Source organism: Capsicum annuum, chromosome 6 (genome assembly GCF_002878395.1).
Source record: "Capsicum annuum cultivar UCD-10X-F1 chromosome 6, UCD10Xv1.1, whole genome shotgun sequence".
NCBI lineage: Eukaryota > Viridiplantae > Streptophyta > Magnoliopsida > Solanales > Solanaceae > Capsicum > Capsicum annuum.
The window spans coordinates 193,870,124-193,885,602 of NC_061116.1; the positions used below are offsets into that span (position 1 = coordinate 193,870,124).

At 32.3% G+C, this 15,479-nt stretch overlaps 2 protein-coding genes and 1 long non-coding RNA gene across 3 annotated transcripts; 2 read left to right on the plus strand and 1 right to left on the minus strand.

Annotated features, from left to right (window-relative positions):
* Window positions 1-1,086: 1,086 nt before the first annotated feature.
* LOC124899303 lies at window positions 1,087-4,038 on the minus strand. Its single transcript, XR_007056589.1, has 2 exons — window positions 2,508-4,038; window positions 1,087-1,760 (listed from the first exon to the last, which is right to left on the minus strand). It is a non-coding gene; the product is annotated as an uncharacterized LOC124899303 (long non-coding RNA).
* Window positions 4,039-8,819: 4,781 nt separating this feature from the next.
* On the plus strand, window positions 8,820-10,678 carry LOC107855823 (berberine bridge enzyme-like 28). Its single transcript, XM_016700816.2, has one exon. The coding sequence runs from the start codon at window positions 8,854-8,856 to the stop codon at window positions 10,456-10,458; it is 1,605 nt and encodes a 534-aa protein (XP_016556302.2). The 5' UTR covers window positions 8,820-8,853; the 3' UTR covers window positions 10,459-10,678.
* Window positions 10,679-12,969: 2,291 nt separating this feature from the next.
* LOC107855838 (berberine bridge enzyme-like 28) lies at window positions 12,970-14,855 on the plus strand. The gene has a single exon (XM_016700845.2). The coding sequence runs from the start codon at window positions 13,188-13,190 to the stop codon at window positions 14,781-14,783; it is 1,596 nt and encodes a 531-aa protein (XP_016556331.2). The 5' UTR covers window positions 12,970-13,187; the 3' UTR covers window positions 14,784-14,855.
* Window positions 14,856-15,479: the final 624 nt, after the last annotated feature.

The window sequence follows — 15,479 nt, forward strand, 5'->3', positions numbered from 1 at the left end:
AAAGAGTCATTCTTGCTCCAACTCTTGATATGGTGGAATCAATCAATCAATATATGATTTCACTCAATCATAATCCCGAAAAATCATATTTGAGTTCTGATAAAATTTGCAGCTCTGATCATACTTATTTAGCTTTGGAACATATACGTACACCAAAATTTTTGAATACTATTAAATGGTCTGGAGTTTCAAATCATGCTATCACTTGGGGTTCCAGTGATGTTATTAAGAAATATTGACCAGTCAGCAGGATTATGTAATGGAACAAGGTTGATTGTTACTAAACTTGAAAATTAGGTAATTGAAGCTAAAGTTTTATCTCGAAAGATGGTTGGACAGAAAGTATTTATTTCAAGAATGACTTTCTTTCAAGAATGACTTTAACACCATCTGATGCTAAAATTCCATTTAAGTTTCAAAGAAGACAATTTTCAATTACGGTATCCTTTGCTATGACAATCAATAAAAGTCAAGGACAGTCTCTATCTCATGTGGGATTATTTTTTAAAAAGCCAATATTTACACCTGGACAACTGTATGTAGCTCTTTCCAGGGTGACAAGTAGAAAGGGATTAAGGCTTGTGATGAAGATGTGTAGATTACAAATGAAGCTACAAACGTAGTTTATAGAGAAGTTTTCCAAAATTTGGTGTGATACACACTGTCTTTTGGAGATTTATATACTATTGTTGATTTGAATGTGGATGAATCAGAATATGAAAAAGATATCTGCATAATTCTACAATACAACACACCAACAAACAGAGGATTGATGACAATGTAATAAAATCTTTAACATCTCGTTGCTTACATTATTAAATTTTTATTTAATGTATTCATTGTTATTAAAAACCTTTTTTTACAATGAACAATACAGGAGCATAAGATTGGATCCACTATGTTTCAACGTCAGTGGAATAACAGAGTCACAGTTTTTAGGTGCATCATGTGTAAAAAAATGTGATTTTCTGTTTCTTACATAACCAAATGACTATGTTGTTGTTTGTATTTGTTTATGCAATTAAATTCTAGTCCTATTAATTGTAACTTTAACTTACGCAAAAATTATACTCTTCTACTTGAATGTTTTACCCCAAAAAGGTATATTAGTTAACGTAAACATATTGTTCTAAAACATTCAACACAGGAAACAATCTTAACTGAGCACCTATGAATGATTTGACCTTCAAATATAGATTAAAAGGGCGTAATAACATGGGCAAGGGCAAGTGCCCATAGCTGACAACGACAATGACGCAACCAACGCTTCCATAGCCCACAACCAGCATCAGCAGGGGCATGCGCCAAGCGCCCATATTCGACATGGGCAAGTTCATATCCAATGTCAAACGTCAATGGAACTTCAAACATAACAGACACAACATGTGAATTTAAAGAAAGAAACTCCAAAGTGTGTAAGTAACAGAACATAATGTTACAAACTTAAGGTACAGGATTTCACTTTCTGGTAGAATAATTAAAAATACTGTAATTGTATATTGCTAACACCCAATGTTAAAAACATAAGATACGGAAATTCACATTCTGGTATGATAAATAAAACCCTCTTTATATATAGCCAGAAAATCAAGGAAACAAATGTACCTCAACACTATATCGCATCTCAATTCTTGTATGTCATTGTTTCTTGCACGAAACCAACAACAGGAAATAATTTGGCTTATTACTCAACATCATAAAAGAACTCTCCAGTCATCCATCCACCATTTCATCATTCATTTCACCCAACTACCATTGATCTAAAAACAGATAACTAGACATTTTTAAAATCCTACTAAAATTCAGCCAAAGAACAAGCCCGCAGAAAGTATAGAATGTTGGGGGCACTCTTATTATATCAGCTATACATGACCATAACAAATCTATTCTATACCATATATCTGCTATTTACTACAGTATCTACTGAACATCCTATATAACTTGCTATAAACTGAGCTCAAATGTATGTTGTAAAAATGGAATACATTACCAACGCATCATGTGTAAAACAAGGTCATATTCTGTTTCTTAAATGACCAGATGGTACTAAAAAATTTGAATAACTATATTTTTGTTTGTATTTGTTTATGTAAGAAACTTTCAGTTCTATTAATTGTAAGTTTAAGTTGCACAGAAATTATACTCTTCTGCTTGAATGTTTATCCAAAAATAGGTATATGAGTTAAAGTATATACAATGTTCCTAAAAAATGGAACTCTGGGATAAAATCCTTCATAAGCACATATGATTGATTGGACCTTCGAGAATTATAGATCTAAAGGGCGCAACAACATCGGAAATGAAAGATGCCCATAACTAACATCGAAAGTGACACTCGCCTAATGCACTCATAGCCTATAGCCGACATCAGCAGGGGCATAATTTAAATGCTAACGGTCAAACAACAATGATTCTTCTTTCATTATACCTTATATATGCTATTTTTGAGTAACCGATTTACAAATATATCAATATATTATGATGAGCAAGCAACAACAAAATCGTACCTTTCGGATCCCTTATATAGCAATCAAAAGGTTTTCATTCATCACTTCTAACAATAATTTATCTTCTGCTACAACAACTATAGAATCAGAAATAGAATCTGGCACACTTTGAGGTTTCTGTCCAGCGACATCCTAATCCCCTTCTGTTTCATGAGAAAACATCGTTTGAATGTCAAATATCAGTGAAATAATATCTCAACTATGGATATGAAAATTGAGTCATCAACTTTTGTATGACTCACATTCAGCAAGAGATAAACATAGTAAGGAAAAAGCATTGGGAATATCATTTCAGGTTTTCACATATTATGGTCAACTTGAAAGCCTCCTGTTCAGGTATCGGTTAAAATAGTTTCAGTTGGAGGTTTTCTGTGGACAATGAAAAGGCTGGCAAAGGGGAGCTGATAAGGGACTTCACTAGGAGGCTCATACTTGGTTTCTCTAAGCCTACTAACCATAGCAGTAACAACGCAGATAAGGCTAATGTGGTAATATTTAGTCTCTAATATAATGATTTATGGATAATTGTTTTAATCAGTTTATCATTGAGCTAGACTCTCGTTTTGGTTTTTCAAATGTTAGAGAAATGAGACACAAGAAATAACAAGCTGAGAGATGTTATCTAATCCATTATTCGTGTGATGGAGAAGTCCAACAAAAAGGTCATTCTTGCTACTGGGAAGCCAATGAAGTAGCTGACGGTTTGGCCAGACTTAGAACTGATTCAAGGGACATTCACATATTTCAGGATACAATTATATTGGATGAGTCTCTGCAATTATATCCATGATGAGTGTAGCCAATTGAGACATCAAAATTATTGGATCAACGCCTAAATCCAATAATTTCCGAGCTCTTTTTACTGTTTCTGCAGTATCAGATAACATGGCTAGCTCCAAAAGTTCCAGTAGCTTCTCTTCTGTAACCATACCAATCAGATATAAAAAAAAATTGTTTGGTTTCATGCCAAGCATGGAGAAGAAAAGGCAGAAATTAGTACGGAAAGGTGTAAACATACACATCAGACTCACCAGATAATTTACCAAAGAAGTAGTGATTCGTTGCCCCAACAAACTCAGCTGGTCAAACATAGTTTCCACATACCAGTGTGATCCATCTGCATTAAGAACAATCAAATCTAATGCTTCTGATTACACATCCAAATCGTTATCGAAAGAAATCTTCTTTAATCTGAGCACAATATCACCATCCCTAATTTTATTGAAGAGATACTTCTGACACCGAGATAATACAGCACACGACACATTGTCAAGATCAGTATTAACAATATGGAGACAAATCGTGGTGGTGGTTCTTCAAGGAACTTCAAAAATGCTAGCCATGTCTTTGAAGGCAGCAAGTGACATTCATCAACAAAAAAAATCTTGATGGACAGATAAGGTTCATTAGAAGAACTAAATAGTTTCCTACTTTAACTGTTGGTCCACAACTACTTATCATAGTGGTCAACAGTTCAGTGAATCTGACGTTGCTAGATATTAGTAGAAAATGACAAGTCGACAAATCTGGATAGGTCTTGGCACATTACAATTTTATATTTCTATCTGTATGAGTCTTTATAGCACCTAATAACATAGTTATATAGTTTTACTCACGTAAGAGTGGTAAGTCTGGTCATATTTATAGAAAGGTATGAATTTGAAACACTATGCTCTGTCAACAAGCGATTTTCGATGAGTAAGAACAAATTCAATAATTTTAAAATAAACCAGTTATGTACCTTATTTCTTAATTTTATTAGCACTAGATGATTCTCACATCCACCAGATGCAAGATCATATCCCACTCCAAGCAAAATCTGAAAATTTTATGATAACTAATTAACACATGCAATATCTGCTATAATAGTTCTGCAACTATGAGATACATGTATAATTTAAGAAATCAATTCCAAAAAAATTTCTTTCGATTCCAATATGAATATTCTAAAATCTGTAGCAATAAATTTTATAACTATAGGATACCCAAGCTCTAATATGCTCACGAAATCCAACAATAACTATTAAGCATAAAATAAATAATTTATTTATGAAAAATAAAATCATGAAAAATAATCAAAAATAATTTAATTAATACATGCAAAGAAATAATTAACTTATAAGAAAATTATCCATCAAATTAACACTGAGAAAAATTAAGATAGTTTAATACGACACTTTTTGCAAAACAGATATTACAAAATAAAAATAACCTCATCGACTTCATTTTCTTTCTTCATTTTTTTAGTACATCGACATGCAAAGCAGATCAAACAATTTACCTCAGGTAACAAATACAAAAAAGATATGTTTCCTCGGATAAAATTTCTACGACCTTGCTAAAACTACATAACTGAAATACACAGATATAAACTACTTCCTTAATCTAGGAGTTAACTATGCTATTTTAACTTCATTTTTTAATCCTAATTATCTAAGACTTTGCTGGAAAATCCATAATTATATATTCCTGAATGACTGCCCAAAATTTCACATGCTTAAATTTTAAAAAAAAAATCAACATCCTCCATATCTCATCAACAAGAAAACTTAGAATGCATAATCACTAATATTAACTTTGGATAGTAAAAATTATACGGAGAAAACTAGGTGCATATCGGAGAGAAGATGAGAAGACGAGAAGATGAGAATTCCAGAGTGAAAATGTAGATAGCACTGTACTTTTCTTTTTTTTGATTTGTACTTCACTTCTATTGGACCACTCATTTATCCAATAATATATAATTTGTGTTCATTTTTATTTAGAATATACAATAACTATTAAATGTTAAAGTGTATGAATCTTTACAAAAATTAAAAATAATTTAATAATAATAAATATTGAACTAATAAATATTTTATATCATATAATATTTTATAATATAATTAGCACTTATTTAATTTAATATGATCTTAAAATCTTATATTATATTTGATATTTTAAATTATTATTGACAAATTTTAAGATTATTCATGTATTGCGCGGATACATTTAATTAAAGGGAGCAGGTGATGATATCATTGAATTCATGATATCTGTAACAGTATTATTCTAATTTTATTTAATTTCAGAATATTTATTCATACATCATGTGTCTTTCGAAAACATCAGCTATCATGTGTGAGTTTCATTCTTATTCATGAGTCAAGCACATGAGATTCAATTACAAGACCTTTGCCCGTCCTCAGTTGAAGGCTTAAACTGTTATAGAAAATATGTTTTATTAGTTAATTATGTTTTCAGCATATTAATTATGCCTTCATCGCCTGGGAAGATGTGAAAATGAGAAGATATAATAAGGTCATTATCTTCATGAAATGAAATAAATTTTTACTTTCCCTTTTGTCTCTGACAATCTATCCCATACGATATACTACTAATTTTTAATTATTTTTTTCTTACAAATAGGCAAAATTTGTAAGTATAGTCCTAGTTACCCAAATTTATGAATTAACGTCTTTGCTGAAGTAGATGATCATGAAAGTGTAATTAGGGAGAAAACTTGTTTTAGATATTTATCGTGTTGTCAAAATATTGAAATTTTCAAATAGCTTGGGGCAGAAGAAAATCTAATTCTCACAGAAATTATCCATGCATGAAAGAACCAAGAAATTGTACACGAAGCTTCATAAATTCAAAGTGAGAATTTTCAAAATTTAAATTGTCAATGAGCCTAGGCCATATACCAATTGATTAACCTGATCAAAGGATTTAAGTCTTCAATCTTTACAATAATTTTTGGCTCAGTTCCTCTATCAAATAACAAAAAGATTAAAATGTAATGAAATTAATCTAATTATACGACATATTTTTGTTTGAAGATTTCCAATACTATATTTCAGAAAAAAATAGGTTGACAGTTATGTGTAAATTAAAAAGAAGTTTCTTTATGCTTAATTTCATCTCAAGTTGGTGAATAAACTTTCGTAAACGAAATATCCTGTTTGGATAGGTTTTTCTTGCTTTGTCTTGAAAGATATATATCTTTTTTTCTTAAAACAATTTTGTGTTTGAATATGGGACTTGAAATCTTGAAAAAAAATATGATAATACTCCCTCCGTTTCGAAATAAGTGAATTGTTGGGGTATTTATTAGTGTTTCAAAATAAGTGAATCATTGAATTTTTTTTTCAAATTTACCCTTATTATTTGATAACCAATTAACTTTTGAAAAAGTATTACAAGGTATTGACATTTGAAGAGTAGAAACTGAAAGAAGTTGTTAGGGTTTTTGCCCTGATTTTCTTACTATATTTAAGTTTTATTTTTTCTTAGAAGGAAAATAAAAATTACCATAATTACTTTTACTTTTCTTGAAAGAAAAAAATATAATTCTTTTCCATATTTGGCTAACCTCTTTTTTGGAGGAAAAATTTTGGACATCTATAAATAGAAGTCCCCCTTCTCATACCATAACATAGTAGCATCCACAATGTAGTTGTTTAAACAGTCTCGTTTAAACAGTCTCGTTTAGGGGGAGATTTTCTCCCAATAGATTTTAATGTTTTTTATATTAATTTTCAATATGTAGGTCACTTGACCAAATTATATCAATAATATGTTTTTAGTATATTTTTCTTTGTCGTCTGAATTATCACTACGATAAATTGCAACTACCACATGACGCCCTCTCGATTCCGAAGCCGAAGTAAATGACATAAAATGTCATTAGTAAATTGGAAGTTAACTGCTGCACTAATGACCAGGCAACGGATTGGAGTATTAATGTTGCAAGAGAAAATGTAACTTCAAGAGCAATGCAACATTAAGTCATTTCAATATATATGAACAATTCTAATTGACAAATATTAAAATGCTCAAATAAATCTACACTTTGATATATGTAATTAATTGTCTAATCCTTTCTTAGAATCATGAAGTTAAATCAGGTCCACATATGAAATTGTTCATCTAGATAAATTTTTTATAAAAAATGTATTTTAAAATCTTTTCTCTATACAAAAATTGATTTTCACTTACCCGTGCTGCCGTGCGGTGCATACTGATGGTCTGTATATTCTTAAATATCCCAAAAAAATAAAATAATAAAGAGCAATTTCCCTTTGGTGTCACAAAACTAGAGTAATTAATGTTGCAAAAAAGTTCATATCTCAAAAAATCAAAACAAGTAAAGTATTATTTGTCAAAAGGAATTTCTAAAATTTGTCGAGTTGCCTCCAAGCACAAAAGTCCCTGGTGAACCAGTTCAAACTGCAAGCAGGCTCTTTAATTTGCTTATCTAATACTTATTTGAAGTATTTAATCAATGTGATCATAACAAACCACAACTTTCCACATTCGTCATTCTCGATGGTTGTGTGCAGGGTGGTAGGTGCCTCTGATATATCATTGTACATACAATATAATCTAACCACACCCCAAAAGTTAACTATTGAAGTGAAAGACTCCGAGACTATATAAGCCTCATATAAGCTCCACGTTAAATCAATGTGAGAATCAAGTCCATACCTTGCAAGTTGCATTTGTTGGAAAAAAAACTACAATATTGATAACAAACTGAAATTAATAATAATAATAATAATAATAATAATAATAATAGAATAGTCACAAATACTATGTCGTGACAAACTACTGTCTTAAAAATGATTTCAGCCTGACTTCGAATGTATAGCGTATGCGTGTCGTTCTTTTTATTTCTCACATTACAAAAATGTATAACGGACGGTATTGATGTTACAATATCATCTTAACATTAATTAAGAAATACTTTCTTCGTTTCGTTTTAGTTGACCCCTTTCTAAACATATTTGTTTCAATTTAGTTGTCCTTTTGTGAAATCAACAGGATTTTATTATGTTCTTCCAATACTACCCTCAACATTAAATGACTAAACAAAGTGTATTTACTCAAATTCATATTTTCAATACATAATTAATAGGGTTATTTTAATAAAATAAACCTTTATTAAATAATTTTTTAAGGGGTGTGCCAAGTTAATAAGAGCCAACTAAAATGAAACGGAGGGAGTAGTACCTAATAACGTTGAATAGATGACAAAAATTTATTTTTCGCAAGTTATAATAAAGGTTAAACATATGTGAAAGGGCTATTGTTAGGACCAGACTTCTTTATTTTTTCTAAATGTAAGAAAAATCCATCGGTTCTAATTTCTCAAATCTCAATTGGTCGTCTTGATCTGGATGATTTGACTATTCTTCTTTTATGGTCTTATTTCTTTTTCATTACAATTTGCAACCAAGTCTAAACCTTTAATTTCCCATGCAAATTATAGAAAGTTCAACCAAACAATGAGCTCCTCACATATTATAAATTAAAGGGGTTTGCAATTTCATTTCCATAATACAAACTAAACAAATCTCAAGCAATGAAGAATTCTTGCTTTTCCTTTCTTTTTGTACTTCTTGTTTTCTCATCAACTTCATGGGCAACATTAGCTGATAATCATGAAGACTTCATTCAGTGCCTATCTCATAGTAACCAAACATCCTCCAATATTTACACCCCAAATAACTCTTCTTTTTCATCCGTCCTCCAAATCTCCATACAAAACCTAAGATTCAATATAACTGAAACTCCTACACCTCTTGTGATTGTCACTCCAGTGAGTGAATTAGAGGTCCAACTAGTCATTTATTGTGTTAAGAAAACTGGGATGCACGTTAGGGTTCGTGGCGGGGGACATGATTATGAAGGCCTTTCTTATGTCTCCGAGGTTCCATTTGTTGTAGTTGATCTTATTAACCTTAGAAAAATCAACGTTAATGTCAATGACAAGAGTGCATGGGTTGAAGCTGGATCAACTATTGGCGAACTCTACTATAGAATCTCGGAGAAGAGCAAAACCCTTGGGTTTCCAGCTGGTGTTTGTCCAACTGTTGGCGTTGGTGGACATTTTAGCGGAGGTGGTTATGGTGTTATGTTGAGAAAATATGGCTTATCAGCTGATAACATTGTAGATGCACGATTGATCGATGCGAATGGAAGAATTCTTGATAGGAATTCCATGGGGGAAGATCTATTTTGGGCAATTAGAGGAGGTGGTGGAAATACCTTTGGACTTGTCCTAGCATGGAAGGTCAAATTGGTAGATGTTCCTGAGAAAGTAACTGTTTTCACCCTTACTAGGACGTTGGAACAAAATGCAACTAAGCTTATTCATAAGTGGCAATATGTTGCTCCAAGATTCCCTGAAGATTTGTTCATTAGGATCTTGGTTAATAGATTGAACTCAAGTGATCCAGGTGACAAACGAATTGAAGCTTCATTTAACTCCATATTCTTTGGTGGAATTGATCGATTACTTCCCATCATGCAAGAAAGTTTTCCTGAATTAGGATTGAGAAAAGAAGATTGCATTGAAATGAGTTGGATAGAGTCTATAATGTACTTTGCAGGGTTCCCAAGAGGTGCATCTCCCGATGTCTTGCTAAGTAGGGTTCAACTCTCAAGGCGTCCCTTTAAGGCAAAATCAGACTACGTGTATCAGCCAATCCCAGAGGGAGGTCTCGAAGGAATATGGAGATTGTTCTTTGAAGATGAAGCTCAAGCAGCACAAGTGATCTTGAGTCCATATGGTGGCAGGATGGATGAGATTTCATCATCTGCTCTCCCCTTCCCCCATAGAGCTGGGAATTTATACAAAATTCAACATATCGTGTATTGGGATGAACAAAAAGAAGAAGTAACTGAGAGGCATATAAGTTGGATAAGAAGGCTTTATTCTTACATGACTCCTTTTGTTTCTAAGTTTCCAAGAGCTGCTTATATCAACTATAGGGATCTTGATATTGGAATGAACAACATAAAGGGACATACAAGCTATGTACAAGCTAAGGTTTGGGGGAGTAAGTATTTCAAGAATAATTTTGATAGATTGGTTCATGTGAAGACTAAGGTGGATCCTTCAAACTTCTTTAGGAATGAACAAAGCATTCCTTCACTTACTTCGAGGAATAACAAAGGTGAATGAAGTTATGGTGAAATCGAAGATGATTATAAAACATTCAATACACATGCTGTTAATTAATTAATTAAGTACATAGTTTTCTTCTTTGAATGCCTAATAAATGGTCATGCATGTGAGATCATGACACTTGACATGACTTGTGTAGTAAAAAGAATAATATAATTTGCTTGTTAATTCTTTCACATTGTTGCATCATTGTTTGATAATAAAGTTTCTTTTAATCTATTTTTATTGTTTTTATTTTCCTTATAAATTGATTTTATTTTATCTCCTCAATGTTAAATATTACTAGCAATTTGTTGAAACACAATTAGAAGTGTGTATTTTTCTTAATACTAGTTTCTGGACACGTGTATCGTACGTGTATTCCAAATTAATATTACAAACACTATAAAAATACACAACTTTAAAAACAAACTATGTTTGTAATTACTTACACTACATTTAGAGAAAATATAAGCTATATTGATTGAGCCGTTAAAATTAATATAATTGTTAAATATCATTTGAACACGAAGGTTTTATTCATAATTTCATATCGAATATCCATTTATTTAATTGTAAGACCGTCAAATATGATATACTTTTATGTTTCCATCTTTAAACAAACAAGGATGGATTGAACAATAACATAAAAAAAGGATACATTAATGTCTCCTAAACACAGTAGTTGGACAAAGCTACTCTGCAATTAGGGGAGGATCCAAAATTTTATTGAATAGGGCTCAAAAGAAACTATAAAATGCTGGAAATCTTGTCACCAATTAGTGGACCAAAATGCAACTAAGCCCTCTTCAATAAAATTAGTTGAAGTGGGTACTAGGGCGATTTCAAGCGAATATAGTTGCTTTAAGCCCTTTTCAATAAAATCAGTCCATTTAGTTTTGTTGAAGAGGGCTCAGTAAAATCTAGTTCTAGCATTGAATCTTGTCCTCGGTGAACAGTTACAGCTCACCGAGGACATGACCCTAGATAGGAAGGTCTGGAGGACGCGAATTATGGCAGAGGAATAGGGCCAGTTTGGGTCGCTAGTGTAGGGAATTACTTGGTGGGGGTTTTATTCCTGTTATAATTCCGTGTTCCGTGTTCCATGTTTCATTACGAATCTGTGTGCTTTCCTCTGCTCTCCTCTGTTTTATATTACTTATGGGTGCCGTATTTATGTTATGTAATCTGCTTCTGTGCTTTACTATGTGTTTGTGTGGTATCTCGTGCCTTGAGCCGGGGGTCTATCGGAAACAGCCTTTCTACTTCTTCAGAGATAGAGGTATGGACTGCGTACATCTTACCCCCTCAACCCCACTTGGTGGGAATACACTGAGTTTGTTGTTGTTGTTGTAGTTTTATTGAAGTGGGTGTTAGGGCAATTTGCGGCGATAAATTCATCCACATATAAATTTAAAAGTAACTCTACCTTTTCAGTACTTCATTTGGCCTTCTCAACATTACTGTTTTTCTATGTATTAAAGATAGATGATTAACAATAATAATACTACACAAAATAGTGAAATAAAAATATTATTGTCAAAATAAAAATTTAACAAAATCTAAGAATTTTATAAACAACGATATTATCACATATGCTCTTATACGTATTCACATGAAAAATCTAGTTATATCATGATAATTATTAAAAAAAATCATACCTTAAAGTGAGAAAACAATTGTGATTCAAAAAACAACTTATTAATACCAACACGGAGCTCGAGACTATATAAGCCTCGTATAAGCTCCACATTAAATCGATGTGAGAATCAAGTCCATACCTTGCAAGTTGCAATTTGTTGAAGAAAATACTACAATATTGATATCAAACTGGAATTAATTAAAAAAATAAAAATAAAATAATAATAATAATAATAATAATAATAATAATAATAATAATGTAATAGTCACACATACTCTGTCGTGACAAACTACCGTCTTAAAAGCGATTTCAGACTGACTTCGATGCAAATCGTTATAGCCGATCACTCCCCAAGGTTCCACAACTACTTTCAAAGGCATGCACTCGTAGTTGAAATTTGGAGGTTGCTCAAATCAATTGCCCAAATTAAGTCAGGAAGAAGAGGAAAGGAGGTAGATGTTTTCTTTCTTGCTTTCTTTTTTGTAGTGTTTTTTTTCTTCATGGATGCTCCTTTAATAATTAAAAGTGAAAAGGATGAGTGAATTTGTGAAACGAATAGTGAGCGTTAATGGCATTAAAAAGCCATTACTTCACATGTTGTAGAATTCACATTCTGAAAAAGATATATTCATCTTCTTTGTAACGTAGAATTATATATTCAACTCCTTGGAAACGTATGCGTGTCTTTCTTTTTATTTCTTACATTACACAAATGAATAACGGATGGCATTGATGTTACAATATGATCTTAACATTAATTAAGAAATAGTCCTAAAAACGTTGAATAGATGACAAAAATCTAATTTTCGCAAGTTATAATATGTGATCAAAGGGCTATTATTAGGACCAGACTTCTTTATTTTTTCTATATGTAAGAAAAACCTATCGGTTCAAATTTCTCAAATCTCAATTGGTGGTCTTGGTCTGGATGATTTGACTATTCTTCTTTTATGCGCTTATTTATTTTTCATTACAATTTGCAAAGGTATAAACCTTTCACATGCAAGTTATAGAAAGTTCAACCAAAAAATAGCTCCTCACATATTATAAATTGAAGGGGTTTGCAATTTCGTTTCCATAAAACAAACAAAACAGATCTCAAGCAATGGAGAATTCTTGTTTTTCCTTTCTTTTTGTACTTCTTGTTTTCTCATCAACTTCATCGGCAGCATTAGCTGATAATCATGAAGATTTCATTCAGTGCCTATCTCCTAGTAACCAAACATCCTCCAATATTTATACCCCAAACAACTCTTCTTTTTCATCAGTCCTTCAAAAATCCATACAAAATCTAAGGTTCAATACAACTAAAACTCCTAAACCTCTTGTGATTGTCACCCCAGTGAGTGAATTCGAGGTCCAACTAGTCATTCTTTGTGCTAAGAAAACTGGGATGCACGTTAGGGTTCGTGGTGGGGGACATGATTATGAAGGCCTTTCTTATGTTTCCGAGGTTCCACTCGCTGTAGTTGATCTTATTAACCATAGAAAAATCAATGTTAACGTCAATGACAAGAGTGCATGGGTTGAAGCTGGATCAACTATTGGCGAACTCTACTATAGAATCTCGGAGAAGAGCAAAACCCTTGGGTTTCCAGCTGGTGTTTGTCCAACCGTTGGCGTTGGTGGGCATTTTAGTGGAGGTGGTTATGGTACTCTGTTGAGAAAATATGGCTTATCAGCTGATAACATTGTGGATGCACGATTGATCGATGCGAATGGAAGGATTCTTGATAGGAATTCCATGGGGGAAGATCTATTTTGGGCAATTAGAGGAGGTGGTGGAAATACCTTTGGACTTGTCCTTGCATGGAAGGTCAAATTGGTAGATGTTCCTGAGAAAGTAACTGTTTTCACACTTAACAAGACATTGGAACAAAATGCAACTAAGCTTATTCATAAGTGGCAATATGTTGCTCCAAGATTCCCTGAAGATTTGTTTATTAGGATCTTGGTTAATAGATTGAACTCAAGTGATCAAGGTGGTAACAACAAACAAACACTTGTAGCTTCATTTAACTCCATATTCCTTGGCAGAATCGATCAATTACTTCCCATCATGCAAGAAAATTTTGCTGAATTAGGGTTGAGAAGAGAAGATTGCATTGAAATGAGTTGGATAGAGTCTATAATGTACTTTGCAGGGTTCCCGGGAGGTGCATCTCCCAATGTCTTGCTAAGTAGGGTTCAACTCTTAACACGTAACTTCAAGGCAAAATCAGACTACGTGTATCAGCCAATCCCAGAGGGAGGTCTTGAAGGAATATGGAAATTGTTCTTTGAAGATGAATCTCAAGCAGCACAAGTGATCTTGAGTCCATATGGTGGCAGGATGGATGATATTTCATCTTCCTCTATTCCATTCCCCCATAGAGTTGGGAATTTATATAAAATTCAATATTTGCTGTATTGGGATGAACAAGCAGAAGAAGTAGCTGATCGGAGACATATCAGTTGGATAAGAAGGCTTTATTCTTACATGACTCCTTTTGTTTCTAAGTTTCCAAGAGCTGCTTATATCAACTATAGGGATCTTGATATTGGAGTGAACAACATTAAGGGACATACAAGCTATGCACAAGCTAAGGTTTGGGGGATTAAGTATTTCAAGAATAATTTTGATAGATTAGTTCATGTGAAAACTAAAGTGGATCCTTCAAACTTCTTTAGGAATGAACAAAGCATTCCTTCACTTACTTAGAGGAATTGTAAAGGTGAATGAAGTTATGGGGGGAAGAGTAGATGATTATAAAGAATTCAATAAACACATATGTTATTAATTAAATTAACTAGTGTACTTAACCACACTTCGTGCTATTAATAAAAAAATTAAAATAATTTAATATTATAGTATTATGCATTAATTATATATATGAAGAATTTGTGAGAACTATTTTAGATTAAATATGAAAAAAATAATTTTTGATTTGAGTCATATTTGAATTAAAAATTATGTACAGTCATTCCACGAAAAATATTTAGAATGAGCAAAATCAGATGCTATGACTCGTCTTTTTCTTCAAACTTTCTATAACTAAAAAGAATGTTGGTCTATTTTAACAAAAATTCAAGGTCAATTTCTTAAATTGGTGTAATAAACCTTTTATTTGTATTTGAGATTGTATAATATTATATACCGAAGAAAGAATATATTAAAAGAGGAATAACAAATAACCTTTTTGGTAAACCCCCTCCCCCCACCACCCCCACACACATTCATTAAATGCTTCAAGAGCTTTTCTTTAGTACTTTCTCCGTCTCAGTTTACTCGTTTCAATTTGACATTGCATATTGATTAAGAAAAACAAGTAATAACATGGCTACTTTACCATCGTATCCCTATTAAATGATGTTTATATTTAATTTGGCTAAAAAATAATTAATATTAGGGACAAAA

Coding starts and splice junctions, on each gene's coding strand:
- LOC107855823 (XM_016700816.2), top strand. CDS start 8,854: ATGAAGAATTCTTGCTTTTCCTTTCTTTTTGTACTTCTTGTTTTCTCA.
- LOC107855838 (XM_016700845.2), top strand. CDS start 13,188: ATGGAGAATTCTTGTTTTTCCTTTCTTTTTGTACTTCTTGTTTTCTCA.